General features: G+C 46.1%; 1 protein-coding gene across 3 annotated transcripts in view; it reads right to left on the bottom strand.

Moving 5' to 3' along the window:
• SHQ1 (SHQ1, H/ACA ribonucleoprotein assembly factor) overlaps positions 1–18,893 on the bottom strand; it is a 67,636-nt gene extending 48,743 nt beyond the window's left edge. The window contains exons 1-7 of one of the 3 annotated variants that reach the window (XM_083492230.1): positions 18,756–18,893; positions 15,712–15,886; positions 14,353–14,414; positions 13,421–13,543; positions 10,420–10,580; positions 8,264–8,376; positions 6,047–6,177 (exon numbers count right to left, since the gene is read on the bottom strand). In XM_083492230.1, the coding sequence (XP_083348356.1) occupies positions 6,047–6,177; positions 8,264–8,376; positions 10,420–10,580; positions 13,421–13,543; positions 14,353–14,414; positions 15,712–15,854 (733 nt within the window). In that variant the 5' untranslated portion in view covers positions 15,855–15,886; positions 18,756–18,893. Of the gene's footprint in view, positions 1–6,046; positions 6,178–8,263; positions 8,377–10,419; positions 10,581–13,420; positions 13,544–14,352; positions 14,555–15,711; positions 15,887–18,751 lie in introns of all 3 variants that reach the window. The other 2 variants (XM_083492232.1, XM_083492231.1) reach the window with 2 other exon arrangements.
• Positions 18,894–20,270: the final 1,377 nt, after the last annotated feature.

The following is a 20,270-nucleotide window of genomic DNA, read 5'->3' as shown; positions in this document are numbered from 1 at the left end:
GTGAGATGGGCGCACAACCCTAGAGTCGGACACGACTGGCCCGTACAGGCAGGGGTACCTTTACCTTTACTAGAGGAAGAAAAATTTATTTTTGTATGTGTGAATGTCAGTACGCCTGCAATTTTTGTTGCTGGGGCATCCCAGTTTAGCACTTTGTGCATTCAAGTGAATGCCTCAATGAAGATCTAAAGGTAAAGGTAAAGGTACCCCTGACCATTAGGTCCAGTCGTGCCCGACTCTGGGGTTGCAGTGCTCATCTCACTTTATTGGCCGAGGGAGCAGGCGTACAGCTTCCGGGTCATGTGGCCAGCATGACTAAGCCGCTTCTGGAGAACCAGAGCAGCACACGGAAACGACGTTTACCTTCCCGCTGGAGCGGTACCTATTTAACTACTAGGTTAGCAGGAGCAGGGACCAAGCAACAGGAGCTTACCCCATTGTGGGGGATTCAAACCGCCGACCTTCTGATCGGCAAGCCCTAGGCTCATGGTTTAGTTACATCTAAATTCTTTCAAGGACTAATAATATTACCAATAATAATTTTATTATTTATATCCCACCCATCTGGCTGGGTTGCCCCAGCCACTCTAGTAATACTGAGATATGTCAAAATGTATTATCAAACCATTCTCAAATGAAATGAAATAAATACCTTAACGGACTGGAGAACTGGGCCAAAACGGAAAATGAATTTCAGAAGGGAGAAATGTAAGGTTCTGCACTTAAGCAGGAAGAACCAACTGCACAAATATAAAATGGGGGACACTTGTGAAAAGGATCTCGGGATCTTAGTGGACCACAAGCTTAACATGAGTCCACACCAGCCAAAAAAAGCAGGGGGAAGCCAATGTTATTCTAGGCTGTGTCAAGTATAGTGTCAAAATCAATGGAAGTAATAGTACCACACTATTCTGCCTTGCTCAGACCACACCTGCCAGTTCTGGACACCACAATTTAAGAAGGATGTAGACAAGCTGGAACCTGTGCAGAGGAGGTCAGTCAAGATGATCAAGGGTCTGGAAACGGAGCTTTATGAGGAACAGTTGAGGAATTGGGTACTGGGAATTGAGGGAATTGGGTACTGGGTATGTTTAGCCTGGATATAAGAAGACTGGGAGGAGATATGATAGCTATGTTCAAATAGCTAAAAGGCTGTCACATGGTAGATGGTGAAGCTTGTTTTCTCCTGCACCAGAGAGTAGGACTCAAACCAATGAATTCAAATTAAAAGAAAGGAGATTCCAACAAAACATCAGGAACTTTCCGACTGCAAGTGCTGTTCAACTGTGGAACGGACTCCCTTTGAAGATGGTGGGAGTATCCTAGGTGCATCCTATGGGCCGAAATATACGGTAATTCCTTCCGGAGGTCCGTACTTAACATGAAACTGTTCTTAACCTGAAGCACCACTTTAGCTAATGGGGCCTCCTGCTGCCGCCGCGCCGCCGAAGCTTGATTTCTGATCTCATCCTGAAGCTAAGTTCTTAACCGGAAGCACTATTTCTGGGTTAGCGGAGTCTGTAACCTGAAGCGTATGTAACCTGAAGTGTATGTAACCCGAGGTACCACTGTACTATACTGGAGCAAGTGCCTCTGGTATGAAAGAAGAGGTGCTCTATTTCCTCAAGATCAGGGATGAGGAATCAGTTCCCTCCAGGCACTGCTGAACTTCAGTTCCCATCAGACTCAACCACCGTGGTCCAAAGGTTGGGGATGATAGGAGTTGAAGTCCAAACAATATCTGGAGGAGCGCAGTTTCCCCACTTCCACTTTAGGGCAACAACAAAAAGGCAAGCAATCATAATGGTGTAGAAACATGGCACTCAAGGAAGCAGAATCCATACCTCGACCTTTACTTTGTACCACATGAACCACCACCTCAGCCTTACAGGATAGTCACATGTGCAACCTGGTCTAGGCCACCTCAATCTGTGGCCATAACTTTTGGACCTTTCCGAAATCCCTTTGCCTATCATTATCACAAAAGACATTTGAATGTCTGGGATGCAGAACACTAACCCTTTCATTAAATCCAAGGACCTAATAAATAAGAGTGAGACTTGTGAACATTTCATTTAGGCGGCAGCAGGGCAATCCCACACATATCTACTCTAAAGTAATTCCCACCAAGTTCCAAGGAAGCTTACTCCCAGGAAAGCAGGCATAGGATTGCAGCCATAGATGCAAAGAGAAAGACGAGGCCTTAAAAGAAAAAAAGCATCATTTTTCTTCTCCTATAAAAGGAAATCGGAGACTGATCGCTAGTAAGCATGATAGATTACTAGGAGACAAAATAAATTACCTCAGAGCATGTAAATGATATATTAAATGCATGTGGCTGCCTACACTTAGGAAGACTGCTTGTCGCCTGAAACAGAGCTTTAGAATTCTGCATTGTGAAACCAAATAAAAATGAACTGCTGTTAGGCAAGCCAAACGTGACTTTGAAAAGAAGTTAAATCCTTTACCCTGACGTTTGGGGAGCAAGGCTTCAGTTTGGGGAGCAAGGCTAGCCATCTCCAACCCCATGAGAAAAGCCAAGTAATTAGTTAAGCTTATGTAAAGAATTTGTTTGACTTGCTTTGCATAATGGAACGAAAGGAAATTTCGGCCTGTCAGCGAAAGGAATGAAGCGCCCTCTACTGGAGGGATACTTGGTCACAAAGCCAAAAATGATGGCGACCTGCACCACACTATTATTTCTGCTGACTTTGGGGGGGGGGTCTTTTCAGCAGCCTGGTGTAGGAAGGCTGGAGCAGAAAGAAGCAAAGGAAGAAGAGACAAGGAAGCAAACAGATGCATTGCACGAAAGCTAAAGCAGAACAGCTAAGAGCTGTGAAACGCACACACCCTGTCCCAGAACTTGGAAATAAAGTACAGTGGTGCCTCGCAAGACGAAATTAATTCATTCCGCAAGTTTTTTCTTCTTGCGGGTTTTTCGTCTTGCGAAGCACGGTTTCCCATAGGAATGCATTGAAAATCAATTAATGCGTTCCTAGGGAAACCGCTTGCCAGGCTGGCGGTGCGGAGAAGGGCTTTTCTCCGCACTGCAAGCCTTCAGGACAGGTACGGGAACAGAGGGGAAGGGGCGCAGCGCTTTCCCTCTGTTCCCGGGGCTTGCGTGGGAGGAGGGTTTTTCCTCCCCACCGCCAACATTCAGAACAGCATTCTGAATGTTGGCGGTGGGAAGGAAAACCCTCCTCCCACCCCAAGTCTTCAGGAAAGCCATCCGAAGCTGGGCGGCGGGAGAAGGTGTCCCCGCCCCCCCGCCCGGCATCGGAGATTCGTTCCGATGCCGGGCGGCGGGAGGAGGCGTTCCCCCCCCCGCCCGGCATCGGAGGAGGTCCAAGGACAGTGGGGAAGACGCGCTGCGCTTCCCCGCTGTCCCGGAGATTTCCCTATGGGCTGTTGTCTTGCGAAGCAAGCCCATAGGGAAATTTGTTTTGCGAAGCACCTCCAAAACGGAAAACCCTTTCGTCTAGCGGGTTTTCCGTCTTGCGAGGCGTTCGTCTTGCGGGGTACCACTGTATAGCAAACCAAAAAAGGCAAAATATGATAAGCAAAAAATCAAAGATAAGCTATTTTATTTTTGTTTTGTTTATGGCCTATAAAAAAGTCTGTAGGTGTTGTTATCTAATGCAAATAACCTCAGGATTTTGGCTGCAGGTTCCAAGGGGGGGGGGTGTTGTTAATCGGATATAATCAGCCCATGCATTTCTTTCTGAAAATATTAAAGCCTCTGCAGTTACAGTGACTGTTGTCAATAAAGAGAATTTACAAAAGCAATCAATATTTTTTTTAAAAAAAATGCCATTTGCTTTATTTAAGTGCCGCAGATAACCATTCAAATTGTCACCTATACAACTGTATTACATGACAAGGGTGCAATACCTCTTCTGAAGAGTAAATCTCACCAGATAGCATTACAGTAAGAATTTCATCTATTATAAAATGAGTCAGGCTCAGATTCATTTTATTATGAAGCATTGCGATACAGCAGGGAAGACAGGTGTCATGCATTTTTAAAGCCCCCTTATTCTTAACAGCCCTTCTTCAGATTTTACCTGCATCAAGGTTACACACTGCAAGAATTATGAGGGACCTCACAAGCCCTGTTTCAACTTATTTAACTGCCAGAAGTTATCTCCCACAAATGCTCATCCATTTCCTCTCTAGAGCAGTGTTTCCCAACCTTTTTTGGGCAAAGGCACACTTGTTACATGAAAAAAATCTCGAGGCACACCACCATTACAGCCCCGTGACGTCAGCGCGCAGCGTCACGCCGGGAGGGACGCACGAAAGTGTAAGTTTCAATTTTTTTCCCTCCCCCTTGCCTTCCTTCTGTGCCAACAGCCAAAAAGCCAAGAATCGCGGGACCGCCGGCGGAGGGGGGGAGGGCGAGCGGAGGCAGCGGCGAGCCCCGTTCCTCCCCATCCGCCCCATTCCGTGCAAGGAGCGCGAACAGGTGTGAGAAGGGGGTCAAACCTGCGGGTCGGCGCCGGGGAACCTCCAAGCTTTGGGGGTGGGGGGGTGGAGGCAGCAAAGCGAGGCAGGAAGGAGAGCGCGGCTTGGCTGGGTGAGCTTTGTCAGGGGCAGGGAATGAGAGCCGCGAGGCGGGCGCTGCGGACGGAGGCGCTGCCCGCCGAGCTCGCAGGCAGCCAGGCAGGCAGACGGCGAGAGCCCCGCGCTGGGCGGCCTCTCCTCGCCGCCGCCGCCCCGCCTCTCGCCGCCCGACTCGCCCGCCTCCCTCCGGGGATGGCGCCCCAATCGAAAATTTGACTTTAAAAAAAAAAATCTTTCAAATTTTTTAATTTTTCCCACGGCACACCAGGCAACATCTCACGGCACACTAGTGTGCCGCGGAACAGTGGTTGAAAAACACTGCTCTAGAGTATCCATGGAAGAATGATCCATGACTTCCATTGGTAAACACTACCTCTAACAAAATGGGTTGAGGAAATGTTATTGGGTTGTTTTTATTCTTATTTTTATTATGTATTTTATGTGTTTATATTGTAATTTTATCTTGTGAACCATCCTGAGACCTGCAGTTATAGGGCATATACAGATTTTAACAGCAGCAGCAGCAGCAACAACTTTCTAATGTGTGCTTCTTATTCAGATTTTGCAACCCAAAATGCCTTTACAAACAAAAGCTAATAACTGTTTGCTTTTAAGATTTCTTTAAATAGTACAAGTTTAATTTTCCTCACCCACGAGATATCTGGCAAGAACAGAAAGTACTTCTATTGTCAATGGTTCAACTATAGAAGGGCAGATAAAGCAGTTCTTAATACAGTTACAGTTCAGTACAGTTAACCAAAGGAAGACAGGAAAAAGACACATTCGTCAGTATCATCCAATTTGAAAACGGCTTTTAGTCAAAGCACAGCAACAAGAAAATGAAACCACAGTCGCTGTTTAACTCGACCGCTAAGACAAATGTCAAACGAAAATTTGAATTTGCAAATAGATTTCATTAACTTTATATGTTCATAAATGTGCAGTGGTCTTAACAGGCTCTTGGGCACACTAGGAAAATACAGTGAAAATGGGTTCTTGCCCCTCTGAAAAGAGTGTTGTGCACTGACCCTTCTCCGCTTAAGATATTCTCACTTTGTTGCTAGGCAGACTCTGGGACTGGTCCAGTGTTGTGCAGAAACAATGCCAGTCACACCACACAGTATACGAGACCAGCTCCGAGACTGAGAAGCCAAAAAGCAGGAAAACGATGCCTATGTTTAGGATCCTTTCTAAGGGTTCTCAGGCTTCTTGTTTGGCCTGGGAGAGCGAAAGGAAGGGTTCTGGGAAAACAGGAAGAGCAAAGCAGCAATTCACTCCCAATGGTTCTTTTCTCTGTTCTTACTGTGCTGTAAAATCTCAAGCAAACTTTTGACAGTCCTTTCAAAAAGAAGGGGAGGGATGTTTGCATAGTCCCTCCTTTTTTTTTGCAAAGGAGAGCAAATACCTGGTTGAAAAATACCCACTAAAGAGGCCTGCAGCTGTCCATCAACATCCACAGAAGATCTGGAAAGTGAGGTCTTACCAATTACTGCCTGTCTGCTCTCGTTCAAAGGATGGCTTTCTTGGGAATCCATCTTCATTCTAGAGGCTTTAACCCACCAGGGCTCATATTTCAACAGATGGTGAATAGTCTCATCTTCAAAGAAGTCAGCACTGGAAAGATAAAAGGATTCCTGCATCACGGTCCAAAATTAGGCGTTCGTGTATCTTGCCAAATAATCATAATACATAATCATCATTTCCTTGAGCTTCTCAGTAGCATGCAAGGTTTACACACCTAGAGGTGCAGGACTCCCAAACCCACCTGAGATTTGTGTATCTTGCTACAGGGGTGTAATGGTTCTAAGGGCTGCTCGTGCGTAAGCAGGTGCCTATCTCCCTGGCTGGGTGCAAACACCTGGCTGGGTTGCCAAAGTGAACCTCTTCTGCCCGGACAGCCACTCACCCGTGGCTGACTCAATCGCTGGCAGAATCCGTGAGTGGGCGTTTCTTAAACTTCTTCCAGCAAAGAAGTTCTTTGACGCCTAGTCTCCGCCTACCCTCTCTGCGCGAAAGCCTTCTGCGCAGGGAGGGCGTGGGCAACGGAGGACCCCTACTCTCCCCGCTGGTCCCAGGCAAGGAGTCATGGGACCGCCTCGCCACTTCCCCCACCTGCCCCCCTTCTCCCCTGGTGCTATGCTGATTCTCTTCCCCAGAAGATGGGCTGCTCCTCCCGATCCCTGGACGCTCTCTGGAATCCCTCTGGCTTTTGCGCTCCCCCTCCAGTGCTAATGGCAGTTCCCTGACAAGGGGTGATGCAAGTGAGTTATATCTTGCTCACCGGAATGGAGGATGGAGAGAAGGGAAGGTACAGACTTTTGTGCAGATTTAAATGTACCCCACCTTACAAAGTTAAAGAGTCACATCTGTTGTTCCACCCACCCCTTGCCCGTGCAACTAAATAGCGTAACACAGTGAGATATGGGAGAAGGGCCGCAGCCCATTGGTAGAGCCCATGATTTGCCTGGAAAAGGACCCAGGTTCAATCGCCAGGTAGCAGTGGTGACTGCAGTCCATTTGAGACGAGTAGGACACAATGCAGGCAGACAGAACAGGGAACAGATGTAGTCCACTCATCCTACTTTCATCCCCATCATCCTCCCTGCCAAGTTCTACAAGATCAACACTGGGACTCTCCATCTATTGCAAAAGACAATGGAGTGTGCCTCATGGGCTGGAGAAGCACAGCCCCTGCTGTGGCTTGCAGAGATTGGTAAATCTTAACTGCTGCCTCCTGCGTTGTTTCTGCTGCATTGGCAGCACTGAAGTGAACTCTCTGGGCGCACCCTGGGCGGTCTGTATGGAGATCCTGGGTTGCCCAGATGACAAGACTTCCCTCTTGGCCTTGCTGATGTAGTCCAAAATAAGTCAGAGAAATACGTTTGGCACCAGCTTGGCTGCAGGAGTTGTTGGAAGGAGGCATACCAGGCACCATCCAACTGTCTTAGGGACTCCACTAAGGAAGGGTTTACTCCTCAGCCTTTTCTCCTCCCAAAGATGTCACACAAGGCAGCAGGTACACTGGGCTGAAGGGGGAGGGAACAAGCAAGTAGTGTCACCCTGAGCTGCTTGTAAGTAAGAAGGCAGACAGGTGGGAGCTGGCTGAGGGGGTGGGACTAAGGTTGGTGGGGCAGTGCCTCATTTGCCTTAATGAAGCAATCTCTACTGCCAGTATTGTTGACAATACTGGAATAAATGGACCAGTGGACTTGATATAGAGGCAACCCTTATGTAAGTTATTATCCCATTTCTCAAGGGCGAACAGCTGAAATATGCAGCAAAACCCCTGTTTCTTTCTCTTGGCCAGAGTGGATCAATTGCACCTATTACACTTTAGAGTACTATACTCAAGATTATTATACTCTATTATGTGGAGTAAGAAAGGTAATTTCAGGGAGTCGTGGGGTTCCTTATGTTGACGACGTTCTGCAGTAGTTGTGTCTACTCAGCTTGAATTTCAGCTGGCCTTTGGCTCTAACAGAGTCTCAGAAAAACCAAACCTGAATCATATCAGTCATCAGCTTCCGTGGCAATTATACATAAAGAGAGTCTAAAATGCAGCATAAGGCAAAATAGTAGGAGATACGGAAACCACTCATTTCCTGTTTAAAAAAATAGGCCTCTTCGATCCACTTTCTATTAAATGAGGACAAGATGGTCAACCAGATATTGCAGAAACACGCCATATGCAAGGACTTACAGGTAATGGTCAGGATCGAATTTGGCATCTTCTGCTGCCAGCCTTTTCTCTCTGCGTTCAGCTGCAGAGGTCACATCTGGATTTTTTATATCGATAACATCATTAAGTTCATCCTGCGAAGACAACCACAAACAAATAAGCAAACCTGTAAAAGGGGAGGGGGATTGACTTTGTTAAAGGTTTAGGAAGAAAACTTGTGACGTTCGTCTCAAATCTAAGCTGACAGTGGAGACTCAGATGGTATCGGGGTAAAGAGAGTCTACACCCAGCAATAGCACTATGCCCAGCTATGGACTGAGTTTGCCTGGCCTCAGTTGTTTGCATTCCAAGTAAACTTTGACTGAATTTATGCAACGAGCTCTACGTGAGGCTGCTACTGAAAATGGTCAAGGAACCTGAGGTCCAAGGGAACCACCTCTGCTGGTATCTGCCCACCCGTGGCTATAGCCTATTTGAAAATATTGCAAGCTCCCACAAGAAGCACCTTCAGATTACTCCTAAACAAGTTTGAAAACAGGAGCCTGAGAACAAGTATTTACAGAACCCCACTGCTTCCATAATGAAGAAAGCTGAACAGTTCATTTAACACAATACTTCCATTTCCTGGATTGTATTCTTCACACAGAACTGCGCTGTGTGGATTCTTCTCTTTGCTTATACAGAGAAAATCATGTATTTTTTTCCAAAACCAAAAAAACAAGAAAGCCTGCAGCACCTAAGAAGAGACAACACGATTCTAAGATTTATATTTAACTGTCATTTTTCATTGATACAGACTGCTAAGCATCTTCCACAAATTTCAACTGAAGACACACTATCTTAGACCATGGAAATCCTCTGAACATTGGCATCCATGTCTCAAGAGACAATGGAGTGAGTATTCAGGGGTGAAGTCAAACCACTGCATTAGCAGCACCAAAGCGACCTCCCCAGGGTGCAAGGCTGCCAACTGGCAGGAGCCTCCTTATGCTAGTGCCACCACCACCAGGAGGCTACTTCAACCTTCCTTCCCCTCTGCAGCAGGGTAAGAAGGAGCTGGCCACTGAAGCAGTGCCACATTCAGCTCCATGCTTTTTGGACATGGGGGGTGGGGTAGCCCCCGTCCCAAAGGTATTGGGGGGCGCAAAAGGGCTCAGCCCCCAGGAGCTGGAGCCCCTGCCTATAAGGCAATGGAGGTTTAGGATCAGAGTTTTCCTTCACCTAGATGGGCTACCTTCCCCTAAATGTGAAAATTTTGCATCAGGCCAATTACGCAATGCAAAATCATGTACAATTAAACATCATGAACCCCAGGGGCACTCACGTGGGGCTTTATACAGAAATTCCATGGCGTCAGCAAAAAGTGCACTTACGATCAGAACACACAACCTTTTGTAAGGATTGCCATTTAATCATTGAAAGGGTTTGGATTCAAAGTTCCCACAAACGGAACTCCAGCTCACAGAGTCTTCCTGCTACACAACCAGAGCAGGAAGGATGTATCACAGTATTTTAATGTTCTTTTGGAAGCTGCCCAGAGTGGCTGGGGAGGCCCAGCCAGATGGGCGGGGTATAAATAATAAATTATTATACTATTATTATTATTTCACTACCCCCTGAAAATCTGCTCCACAGGGTCCTAGGCTATGGGAGAGAACGCAGCAGAAAACAATGGAAGCAGCCTCCCTTTGCCTTACTCCATGGGACCTACTGCCAAAGTTAAGGACAGAGGATTTCACTTTATAGCTTAAGGCTCACATTGTATGGGTTATTTCAAATGGGCCACTGCCCAACCTCAAGGTGGTTCCGAACATATAGTTTGCTTATAAGAATGGAAGGTATTCAACTAAGTTTCAACCCATTGATTTTTAATGAGAGTTACTAAGCTAGCCCCAACTTCAATGGGTCTCCTATGAGTAAAACTTCGTTGAATGCTACCCAATGAATGTGAACAGCCATGTTGCCTTGACATCACACATTTATTTGTGGGATCCACCCAGATATCAATGTTTGTGTGTTGGTTTTATTCCATTTCAATAGCAACGCCATGAGGATTTCCTTCACACTGATACGTAATGCGTTTCAAATTTCGTTCTGGATTGGGGAATGAGGGAAGAAGCTGTGCCTATTAGAAGAGTTGATGGGTTTGTTGTTTGTTTTTAAATACCTGAACATACCTGAAGACGTCTGAAAACTCCCGATTTCAGATTTCCAAATCCATAGGTGCAAGGCGAACATAAGGGGCTGTCTTTGCTTTCCACATAAGGAGTCTGTTCAATTTCCCAGTCAAATTCTTCTTCTTCTTCTTCCTCCTCCTCCTCTTCTTGATTTTCAGCACCTGAAGTTTTGAGGTCAGGTGGTAGTGGGGGGGGGGACAAAAAGGTAACCAATCTTCCTATCAGAAAATTTCTTCTCAAATTCTGCAAGGCACCACCAGAGCCCCCAGTTTGGAAACTGGAATTGTGCTGCTTCACCCTGCCTCCCAGATCATCCACACACTTTGATTAATAGGGGTGATATTCATGAGGCCTGTGGGGTGGAGGCCCCAACCATGTCATTTAATACTGCGGGAAAGTGTGCACCTTCACTTGGGGTACATACGCTACATTTGTTTGTGTGGAAAGACAGAGATATAAACCTAAGAACAGGAAAAACTGATACTGAGCAAAAGACAGGATTAGTACTTGGCCAATATCACACACAAATCTGCCCAGTTCACTATAATGAATTCTACTTTTAGGTTTATAATGAAGTACATGTATATACTCCCAACTCTCCACTGATTCATCTTCTATTTGCATGCGACTGCACACACACACACCAGGAACCCAGAAGTGGTGCCCGGAAATGACAAGTGAGGTTAGTTCTCAATGGCAAGATCAAAGAGTGTGTTGGGCAATATATGGGGAAATTATTAGTGGAGTAGGGGTGCTGAAAATAATGCCAATATATTTCACATCCGGCAACCGATGTGCCCCTTTGGTTTCAGATGGAGTTTGGTCAAGTACAGTGGTACCTTGGTAGTCGAACGCCTTAGTTGTCAAACAAATCAGCTCCCGAATGTCGCAGTGAGTGTTCAGGTTTGCAAAGGTTTTTTGGAAGCCAAACATCCGACGCAGCTTACACAGCTTCCAATTGGCTGCAGGAAGCTCCTGCAGCCAATTGGAAGCCGCACCTTAGTTTTCAAATCATTTTGGGAGTTGAACAGAATCCCGGAATGGATTAAATTTGAGAACCAAGGTACGACTCCAGAGTTAACACTAAACACATTCCTTCTGATAAATGAGCCATCACTGCCACTAGAGGGCCATGATTTTGCATCCCATGGACTAGGGACGTGGGTGGTGCTGTGGTCTAAACCACAGAGCCTAGGGCTTGCCGATCAGAAGGTCGGCCGTTCAAATCCCCGCGATGGGGTGAGCTCCTGTTGTTCGGTCCCAGCTTCTGCCAACCTAGTAGTTCGAAAGCATGTCAAAGTGCAAGTAGATAAATTCCCTCTGGCGGGAAGGTAAACAGCGTTTCTGTGTGTTGCTCTGGTTCACCAGAAGCGGCCACATGACCCGGAGGCTGTCTGCGGACAAACACCGGCTCCCTCGGCCTATAGAGTGAGATGAGCGCCGCAACCCCAGAGTCGTCCGCGACTGGACCTAATGGTCAGGGGTACCTCTACCTTTACCCATGTACTACCGTATTTTTCGCTCTATAGGGCACACCGCATCATAGGGTGCACCTACTTTCTTTATTCCCCCTCCCCCAGCCCCAAAGAGCAAAGAAGCCAAGACAGCCAGCAGGATCCATCCCGCTGGCTGTCTTGGCTTCCTCTTTAGCCACGCACAACCTCTCCAGCCGGGAGAGGCTGCACGCGGCTTTGGCAGAAGCCAAGACAGCGAGCGGGATGGATCCCGCTCGCTGTCTTGGCTTCCTTTTTAGCCATGGGGCTGGGGCAGGAGGAGCCTGAACTTCCCCCGAACCCAGCCCCCAGAACAGGTCCAGGAGCGGGGGGAGGTTGCGCGCAACCTCACCTTCGCTCCCGGAGCTTGCTGCTATCCGCAAGCCTTCGGAGCCCGGCGGGAACTCCCGCCAGGCTCCAAAGGCTTGCGGATAGCTGCCCAAAGCCCGGGGTGTGCAGGGCTGCGCTCCCCGGGATTCAGGCTGCAGGCTGCTATCCGCAAGCCTTCGGATAGCACCGACCCCTCTCGCTCTCCAGGCTTCAGCAAAAGCCTGCATTCGCTCCATAGGACGCACACACATTTCCCCTTCATTTTTGGAGGGGAAAATGTGCGTCCTATACAGCGAAAAATATGGTATCTGAAACCAAAGAGGCGCATTGGTTTCCAGATGTGATTCCCCCCCCCCCAGCTCTCCTACCCCATTACGTAGCCCTACTTCAGGGAGAGCTGGCTGCAAAGTGACAACTGAGAGCACATACTGGGATTTGACCTTGGCATTTAGCGCCAAGAAATTGGAGTGGTAGCAGATAGCCGATAAGCGCCGTTTCCCTCTCCCATCATGAAATGATAGTGCTAGTGGGGTACCTGAAAGGGGGAGACTCAGACGTAAGCTTCATTCGTTCTCATGCAAGGGGAGAGAGGAAATCCTGGAGAGATGGTGTCAGTGTTGATCTGGCTCCCTCGATCTCAGTGCTCTCCAGGCATGGTTGGACTACAACTCCCAGCAGCCCCCAGCCAGCAAAGCCAATGGTCAGGCATAATGGGAGCTGTAATCCAAAACATCTGGGCAGCACTTGATTGGGGAAGGCAATAATAATAATTTTATTATGTCTATGCTGCGCATCTGCCTGGGTTGCCCCAGCCACTTTGGGCGGCTCCCAACAGAATAGTAAAAACACGAGACAACATCAAACATTAAAAACTTCCTTAAACAGGGCTCCCTTCAGATGTCTTCTAAAAGTTGTTTATTTCCTTGACATCTGATGGAGGGGGCGGGTTCCCACAGGGCAGGTATGATTACCAAGAAGGCATAAAAGGCAGCTTCCTGTGTTTCTATGAACAACCAGAAGCATTGTAAAGCATTAAATTCCTATTTGCAGGAAGCAGGGCAAGTAAAACATCTAGCACATAAATTCATGTTTCTCTGAACTTAGAGAGGGAGGGAGGGAGGGAGGGAAGGAGAGAGAATAAACCCGTGAGCCATTTTTTAAATTAAAATTGTACAAACCCATCTCTTCGACTAATGGTTTTGCAGATCTGGATTTCTTTGGCGCTAACAGAGCTGTCAACATGTCTAGCCCATCAAAATTCTCCCCGGGAACTTCCTTGGGAAGATGGATTGTAAAAACCCCTTGAAAGAAACGGATTGAGTTAACAAAAGGCATTTCTCCATTTATCCAGATAAGCTACTACTAGGGTGTTTCGAAAAGCAATAGCAAAACTGCTGGCCAAACTATACTAAAACAAAAAACAAAAAAAACCCTGCCTGCTCTCATTTTTGCTTGCATTACTCCAGGGACAGAGGCCTGCAAGTGAAGCATCCCCATTCATTAATGATTTCACACATTTATAAAGCAGAGAAAGAGGAGCACAGGTGATTACAGCTCATTTTCAGCTCCCAACCCTGCAAAAGGAGGATCTGCACACCCTCCCAGTGGAAAGATTTGGAAGTCACACAAGACGCAGTTCCACATCTAGGCCTCATATATCTCAAAAAGGCCCCTCTTCAAACAGAACGAGCGCAAGTTGCTTTTGCTTTCTTCCACCACCTCCCATATTGCAAGAGAGAGGCACAAATTAAACACATCTACTACATGTCTTGCTCGATCAGTCCAAAAACCCAAGCTAAGAAGATGCGGAACAGACACGGCACATTCTTCCCAAATTCATAATTTGTCATGCAACACATTCCACTAGATAAGGCTGTGCTTGACGCTCTCTGCACAAAGAAAATTGTGACATGGGAAGCATCATTGTCTTCCGTCTAACAAACGTAAACCATCCCACTTATCTCTACAAAGCAAAACATTCTGAAACAACCAGGACAGCTTGCTTCACTTTATACTACTGCTAAAAGTAGAAGCAAATGTAACAGCAGAGGAATCTTGCATATCACGCTTTCTTCAAAATGAAGATATTTAATTAAAAAGAATTACAAACCTGTGTCGTCATACGATGCTCTCTCTCTCCCATCCTCTACAATTCTTCCTGGAAGAGCCAATCTGGGAGGGGTGAAATTAAAGGCGTTTAATTACATATCTGATGCAGGGGTAAGGATAATAGGAAACCAGGGACTGGTTGCCAGGCTTTGGAAAACCTCCTTCCATGTACACTTCAATGCAAAAGGAAGCCCAATTGGAAGCTGTGCGATTTGAGTAAGGTAGCGAGAAGAGCAGAGAATGAAGGCAGAAAAGTACAGATTAGGTAAGAGGAGCTTGGATTTGATATCCCGCTTTATCACTACCTGTAGGAGTCTCAAAGCGGCTAACATTCTCCTTTCCCTTCCTCCCCCACAACAAACACTCTGTGAGGTGAGTGAGGCTGAGAGGCTTCAGAGAAGTGTGACTAGCCCAAGGTCACCCAGCAGCTGCATGTGGAGGAGCAGAGACACGAACCCAGTTCCCCAGATTACGAGCCTACCGCTCTTAACCACTACACCACACTGGTAACTGCCATGTGCCTTGCAGAATGGTGAATGCATGACCTTAAGGCCCCATCCCCTCTCAAGTCCTGCCTAGTCTTTCCTGCTTTCTCAATATTTTAATAAATACTAATTGTCCACTGAAAAGACTTGCTCAGCAAGCATGAGTGTTACTCCAGATGCCCATGCTGGCATCTAATATAGGGAAGCCTGGAGAAAAAATAAATTCAGAAACAAGAGCCAGTTCAGATCCCACCTCAGCCATGAAATCACAAAGTGATGTCTCACCCCACCCTCTATAATAGAGATAATGCTGGCGCCTCTTAAGGAGCTGTTGCAAGAATATACTGAGTTTGTATGCCAGGTGTTTTTAACATTCAAAATAGCACTATATAAATGTCAGGTGTGTCATTTACAATATGCGTATAGAACACATTCACAGAAAGTCTTCAGGGTGAAGTGTAAGCACACTTCTTCTGAAACAAAACAACGTAATACAACAAGCCTTGGGCTCACACATTCTCTTTCTCCCTCTTCTGCACAAATAAGGAGGAAATCTGAAGTGTTCATTAACGGTTTGGAACAAACCAGTTTCTCATCTCATTTGAATACAGGATACTGTAGTTTGCACAAACCAGTTAGATTAATAAGCCGGGGTTGTACCGCTGTGGGTCCCAGGATAATTCTCAAAATATACCACAGTCTGAATTCAGCCAATATGTGATTCCAGAATGTATCGTATATTAAGGATTTTCTGTCTCTCACACACAAATGAGCAAACTTGCCCCCAGAAACACAGTGGGGAAGCAATTATTAACACAATGTGACAAACAATACATAAGCAATTAAATTCAACCTAATAAAGTGATGTTACTTACCTGAGAAAGTATGGTTTTGCATAAAACTTGAACTCCTTCCCTTCAAAATAGACCTCAAACTCTGAAACTCGTGCATATGGTACTTTGATTGTTATTGTAAGAAAATCTGGATCCTGACTCAGTTCAAACGCTGGAGTTATCATGCTGAATACTGCTCAAAAGCCAAAGGTGCTGCCTGAAAAATTATGTCATGGAAATAAAAAAATCACCATCTGAGCAAACATAAGAGAATACTAGTGACATATGAACACCTGAGTATGATAAACTGATTTCTGTTACAGATAGGTAGCCGTGTTGGTCTGCCATAGTCAAAATAAAAAAATTCCTTCCTGTAGCACCTTAAAGACCAACTAAGTTAGTTCTAGGTATAAGCTTTCGTGTGCATGCATGGTATCTGAAGAAATGTGCATGCACACGAAAGCTTATACCTAGAACTAACTTAGTTGGTCTTTAAGGTGCTACAGGAAGGAATTTTTTTATTTTGATTTCTGTTAATTACTTTTCTTTTTCTAATTGTCCATCTACTTTCAGTCTGAAATAGTTTTGTAAATTTTATGAGGGGGAGATTTCCCCCCCCCTTCAACTCCAGGGTGACTGCAGTCTGGCCCACCCCTCATCCTAAAATTGTAGGACCCTGAGGCATCATATCTGGCACCATGAAAAGGCCTGAGGAGTCTAAAGCACAGGGCAACCATCTCAGAGACATCAAGAACACCACTTGTAGTAATGTTGGTGATGAAGCAGCATGGTACAGGCCCAGCCATCAGGGCCGAAATCCCATAAACACTACCCAGTGTCTCTGGAGCACCCTCCCAGGCTGCTCTAGCTTTTCAGGGGGAAATACACAAGGAAACAGTAACTTTGGGGAGATGTAAAGTTGTTTGGCAATCCATTTTTGGGTTACATGAGTTGTGCAAGTGGCAGAAAGAAGACATTAATGTCTATCAAATGAAAAGGAGATGGTAGAACTGATCTTTCAAGGGGCTGGGGTTAATGTTTGAAGTGTGTACCCTGTGTGAATTAAAGCAAAGGTTTTATTCAAGATTTTGGGAATTTACTGAAAGTTTGAGGGCATATGCTTTGAGGCTTAGGAGCGGTTAAATGACTGGAAGTAAGTAGGACTGAGGACAAAGAGCAGTTGCTCAAGAAAAAGTCTGTGGAAGGAGTGTAGGATGCTGCTATCCATAGGGAATTAGAATTGCCTCTTTGGCAAAATGGGGAAACACTTTCCTAGGGTTTTAAGGAGAATGCCATCAAGCTTCTGAGAAATCATAAACAAAATATAGCTTTTACACAGCAATGTTGTCAGGAGCATGACTGCATCAGAGCCTTGCGGATGGGAAGATTGGAAGCTAATACCCTGAAGAAGACCCTAGATGGAAAATGCTGACATGACTGATATGTGTAATCAGTGAGAGTATGTTGGAAAAAAAGATACAGAGGGAGATGCAAAAGTTCAAGTAGATCTGAAACAAGAGAGCTAGGGAATGGAGTCACAGCACATGACAGAGTGGAAAGAGCCGCTGGGCGCAGGATAGATTTTATGATGACAGGCCTATTTGCCAAAGATGAAGGAAATAGGGCACACTGCAGAAACAGATGATGTCATCAAGAGTTTTCATGGGTTGGAGATGTTCAGTCAGGCTCTGAAGCAACTGGTGAGACAGTGGAGCTAGAAGAAGAAAGGAAGCAGTACAATACACCCGTGTTCACACACATTTAGTATAGTTGGTCCCATCTGCACTATACATTTAAAGCAATATCACACCACTTCAAAGAGTCATGGCTTCCCCCAAAGAATCCTGGGAACTGTACTTGGTTAAAAGTGGTGAGAGAGAGTTGACAGGAGACCTCTGTTCACCTAACAGATCAACAATTCTACAGGAATTCCTGGAGGATGCTGTGAGGTGGCCCAAAGCACCTTTCAGTGTGGACACCTACAGTTACTTCCCGCCCCCCCCCCAAGCTTGTTTATTTTTGTTGGATACAGATGCCCTCATCTGTGCCACACATTCACAAGGAGCTCTGAGACACATATGATGCACTGGAATCTCAGATGACACTCTCCCATTTGCCTGGGCATATGATTTGCCCTGGCTGAAAGCACATTTTAGGGTACAGACCCCCAGTTACTTTTTTATGGGATTATGATGCCGTCACACATTTATGAGCATTTCACAACCATGATTATTTTAAATGAATAATATTATTGTTGGGACAAAGGAAGGAGACCCCTGTTCATGTGCATATATAAGCCAAGGGATATCCTAATATGTATTATTATTATTATTAAATGAATAAATTTGTACACCAGCCTTCATCCAAAGATCACACGGATGTTCACAACATAAAAATAAAATATGAGAGCATACAAACTTTAATTGGGAGTTCAGGGATACGTGAGCTTTCCTTTTTTAAAAAGTGCTTCAGATCTTCTAGCAAATAAAAAACTTGGAACCACCAACTAACCTCAGCATCGCCAGCCACATTTTTATTATGTGAATTCCACAAGTAGGATATGAACCCAATATCACTTTACCCATTGACGACTCCCCTTCCCCACATCAGCATTGCTGCCTCCGAAACCCATCGCGAGTTAGGAGCCTCAAATAAAGCCTACTTCCCTTTCACAGAGAACACAGCAAACATGTTTCTAAATGGTGAGTGACCCAAGAGTCCGCAGTAAGGTACAACCTGCTGCTTTTACACACTTAACTCTCTCACACACTCACATTAGTGGGCACGCCTGTCAAAAAGCCCAGAGCTAAACACACATGCAGCCCCAACACAGGGTGGCATAAAAGGCTGCTACTACAAATTCCCCTCCCGCTCCCTTTAGCCATAGATAAGTGTGTGGATGTGTTTATATATGTGTGGATATGTGCGCACATGTTGGTGTGTGCATGAGTGTATATCTGTGCATGTGTGTCTGTACGCGTATTACTGTCGGCCACAGCCTCCATTTCCACACAGCTCCCTCCCCGCTCTAAAAGACTACGAAAAACGCCAGGCTCGGCAACCAGCCCCGGCCAACACTTACTCACCCACCGACCCGACCGAAGACCACGCACTTCCACACACGCGCTGGCAGAACCCGTCTTCCCCTACCGCCCACGGCCCGCCCATCCCGATGGCGCATAGGCTTCCAATTGGCTGGATCCTGCGGTCAACATCCATTCCCTCCAATGGAGAACAAGGGTCTCTCGGAGGCGGGCCGCTTGGGAGGCGGGCTACAAGCTCATTGGCAGGAGCTGTAGGCTCGCGCCCATTCACAAATCGTCGAGAATGTGAAAAAAGAGGGCGGCGCGGCGGAGCGAGCGTCACGTGATAGGAGCCCGGAGAGAGAAAGGAATGTCGCCATCCCGCGCCTGCGCCTTCCTTTCGGTTCGCTATAACGGGCGATGCGAGTAAAGCGGGCAGTAGCTGCACGTGACTTTTCCTAGTTCTGTGTTTGCCGCTGGCCACGCTGCAAAGAGGCGTTGCTTTTTTTTCTTTTGCATGCAAATACTTGGGTTGGCTTCCAACCAGCTAATAGTAATACTACTGAATGGCAGCGAAGCTACATCCTCAGTTCCTAGTTCCTTACTTTGCTCAAAACTTCGAAGAACTAAGAAGCTCCTGTATCCCCAAATTAAAGTCCATATGCCCCTGAGCCACCAAATAAATATCATTTATGTGCATGATTGAATGGTGGGCTCTCTCTTTTTAAATCCCAACAATCAAAATTATGTTTGGGAAACACTCTTAAATGCATGATGACAACGTAACACCATTAAAAACTTAAGTAACACGGGTGCCCATCCCAAAGCATGCTTTGGGCCAGCATAAATCATACACCCAACAAATTGGAGAGGGCCCTCTACAAAATGCCAACCCAAAGTGCCCTACTGGCGCATTAGTTTGTGCAAATCTGTAGGGGGGAAATAAGTATCTGGTGGCATCCACCCCCAAACATGCTTTGGTTCCGCTCAAATCATGCAGCAAAACAAATGGCAACGAGTTTCCTCTATACAGTCAAGGGCATCCATGCAGACAATGATAGCCAAAATATGTAGGAAAAAATAAGTAACTGGGTGTGTCTCCGGTGCAAAATATGCTTTGGGCCAGCACAAGTCATGCACCCAAGCAAGCAGGAGAGTGTCCTCTACAAGGTACCAACAGAACAGGCATCAGGCTAATGAGTGTATGATCTCTGGTGTCCTGGAGGAGTCTTGGGAAAGTAGCAAATGTATTTGATAAAAATAAATGTAATAGAAATGTTTTCTATATTGGAAAGAACTACCATGAAATATAGGAAGAAATACTCATGACCAGTTAAGGATCTAAAATGGGGACAGATGGGGTCTGGAACAGAGCTCCCAGAATAAAGGTTTTATAAGAAGGAAGGCAAGAAAGAGGAATTCCCTACCCAGCTAGGTGACGTTAGCTCTTGGCCCAGTTCCCAAGACGTTTGGTCACAATAAAGTCCACTCTCCAATTGAAATTAGTGGGCATACATTATTTGCAACTAACGTGATGGCAACAGGGCTAAGCGCAACTATAACTGCAGTCCTATGCAC

Source organism: Podarcis liolepis, assembly GCF_965112155.1.
Source record: "Podarcis liolepis genome assembly, chromosome: 2".
Classification (NCBI taxonomy): domain Eukaryota; kingdom Metazoa; phylum Chordata; class Lepidosauria; order Squamata; family Lacertidae; genus Podarcis; species Podarcis liolepis.
Note: the sequence above shows the minus strand (reverse complement) of the source record. Positions and strands in the feature narration are given on the sequence as shown.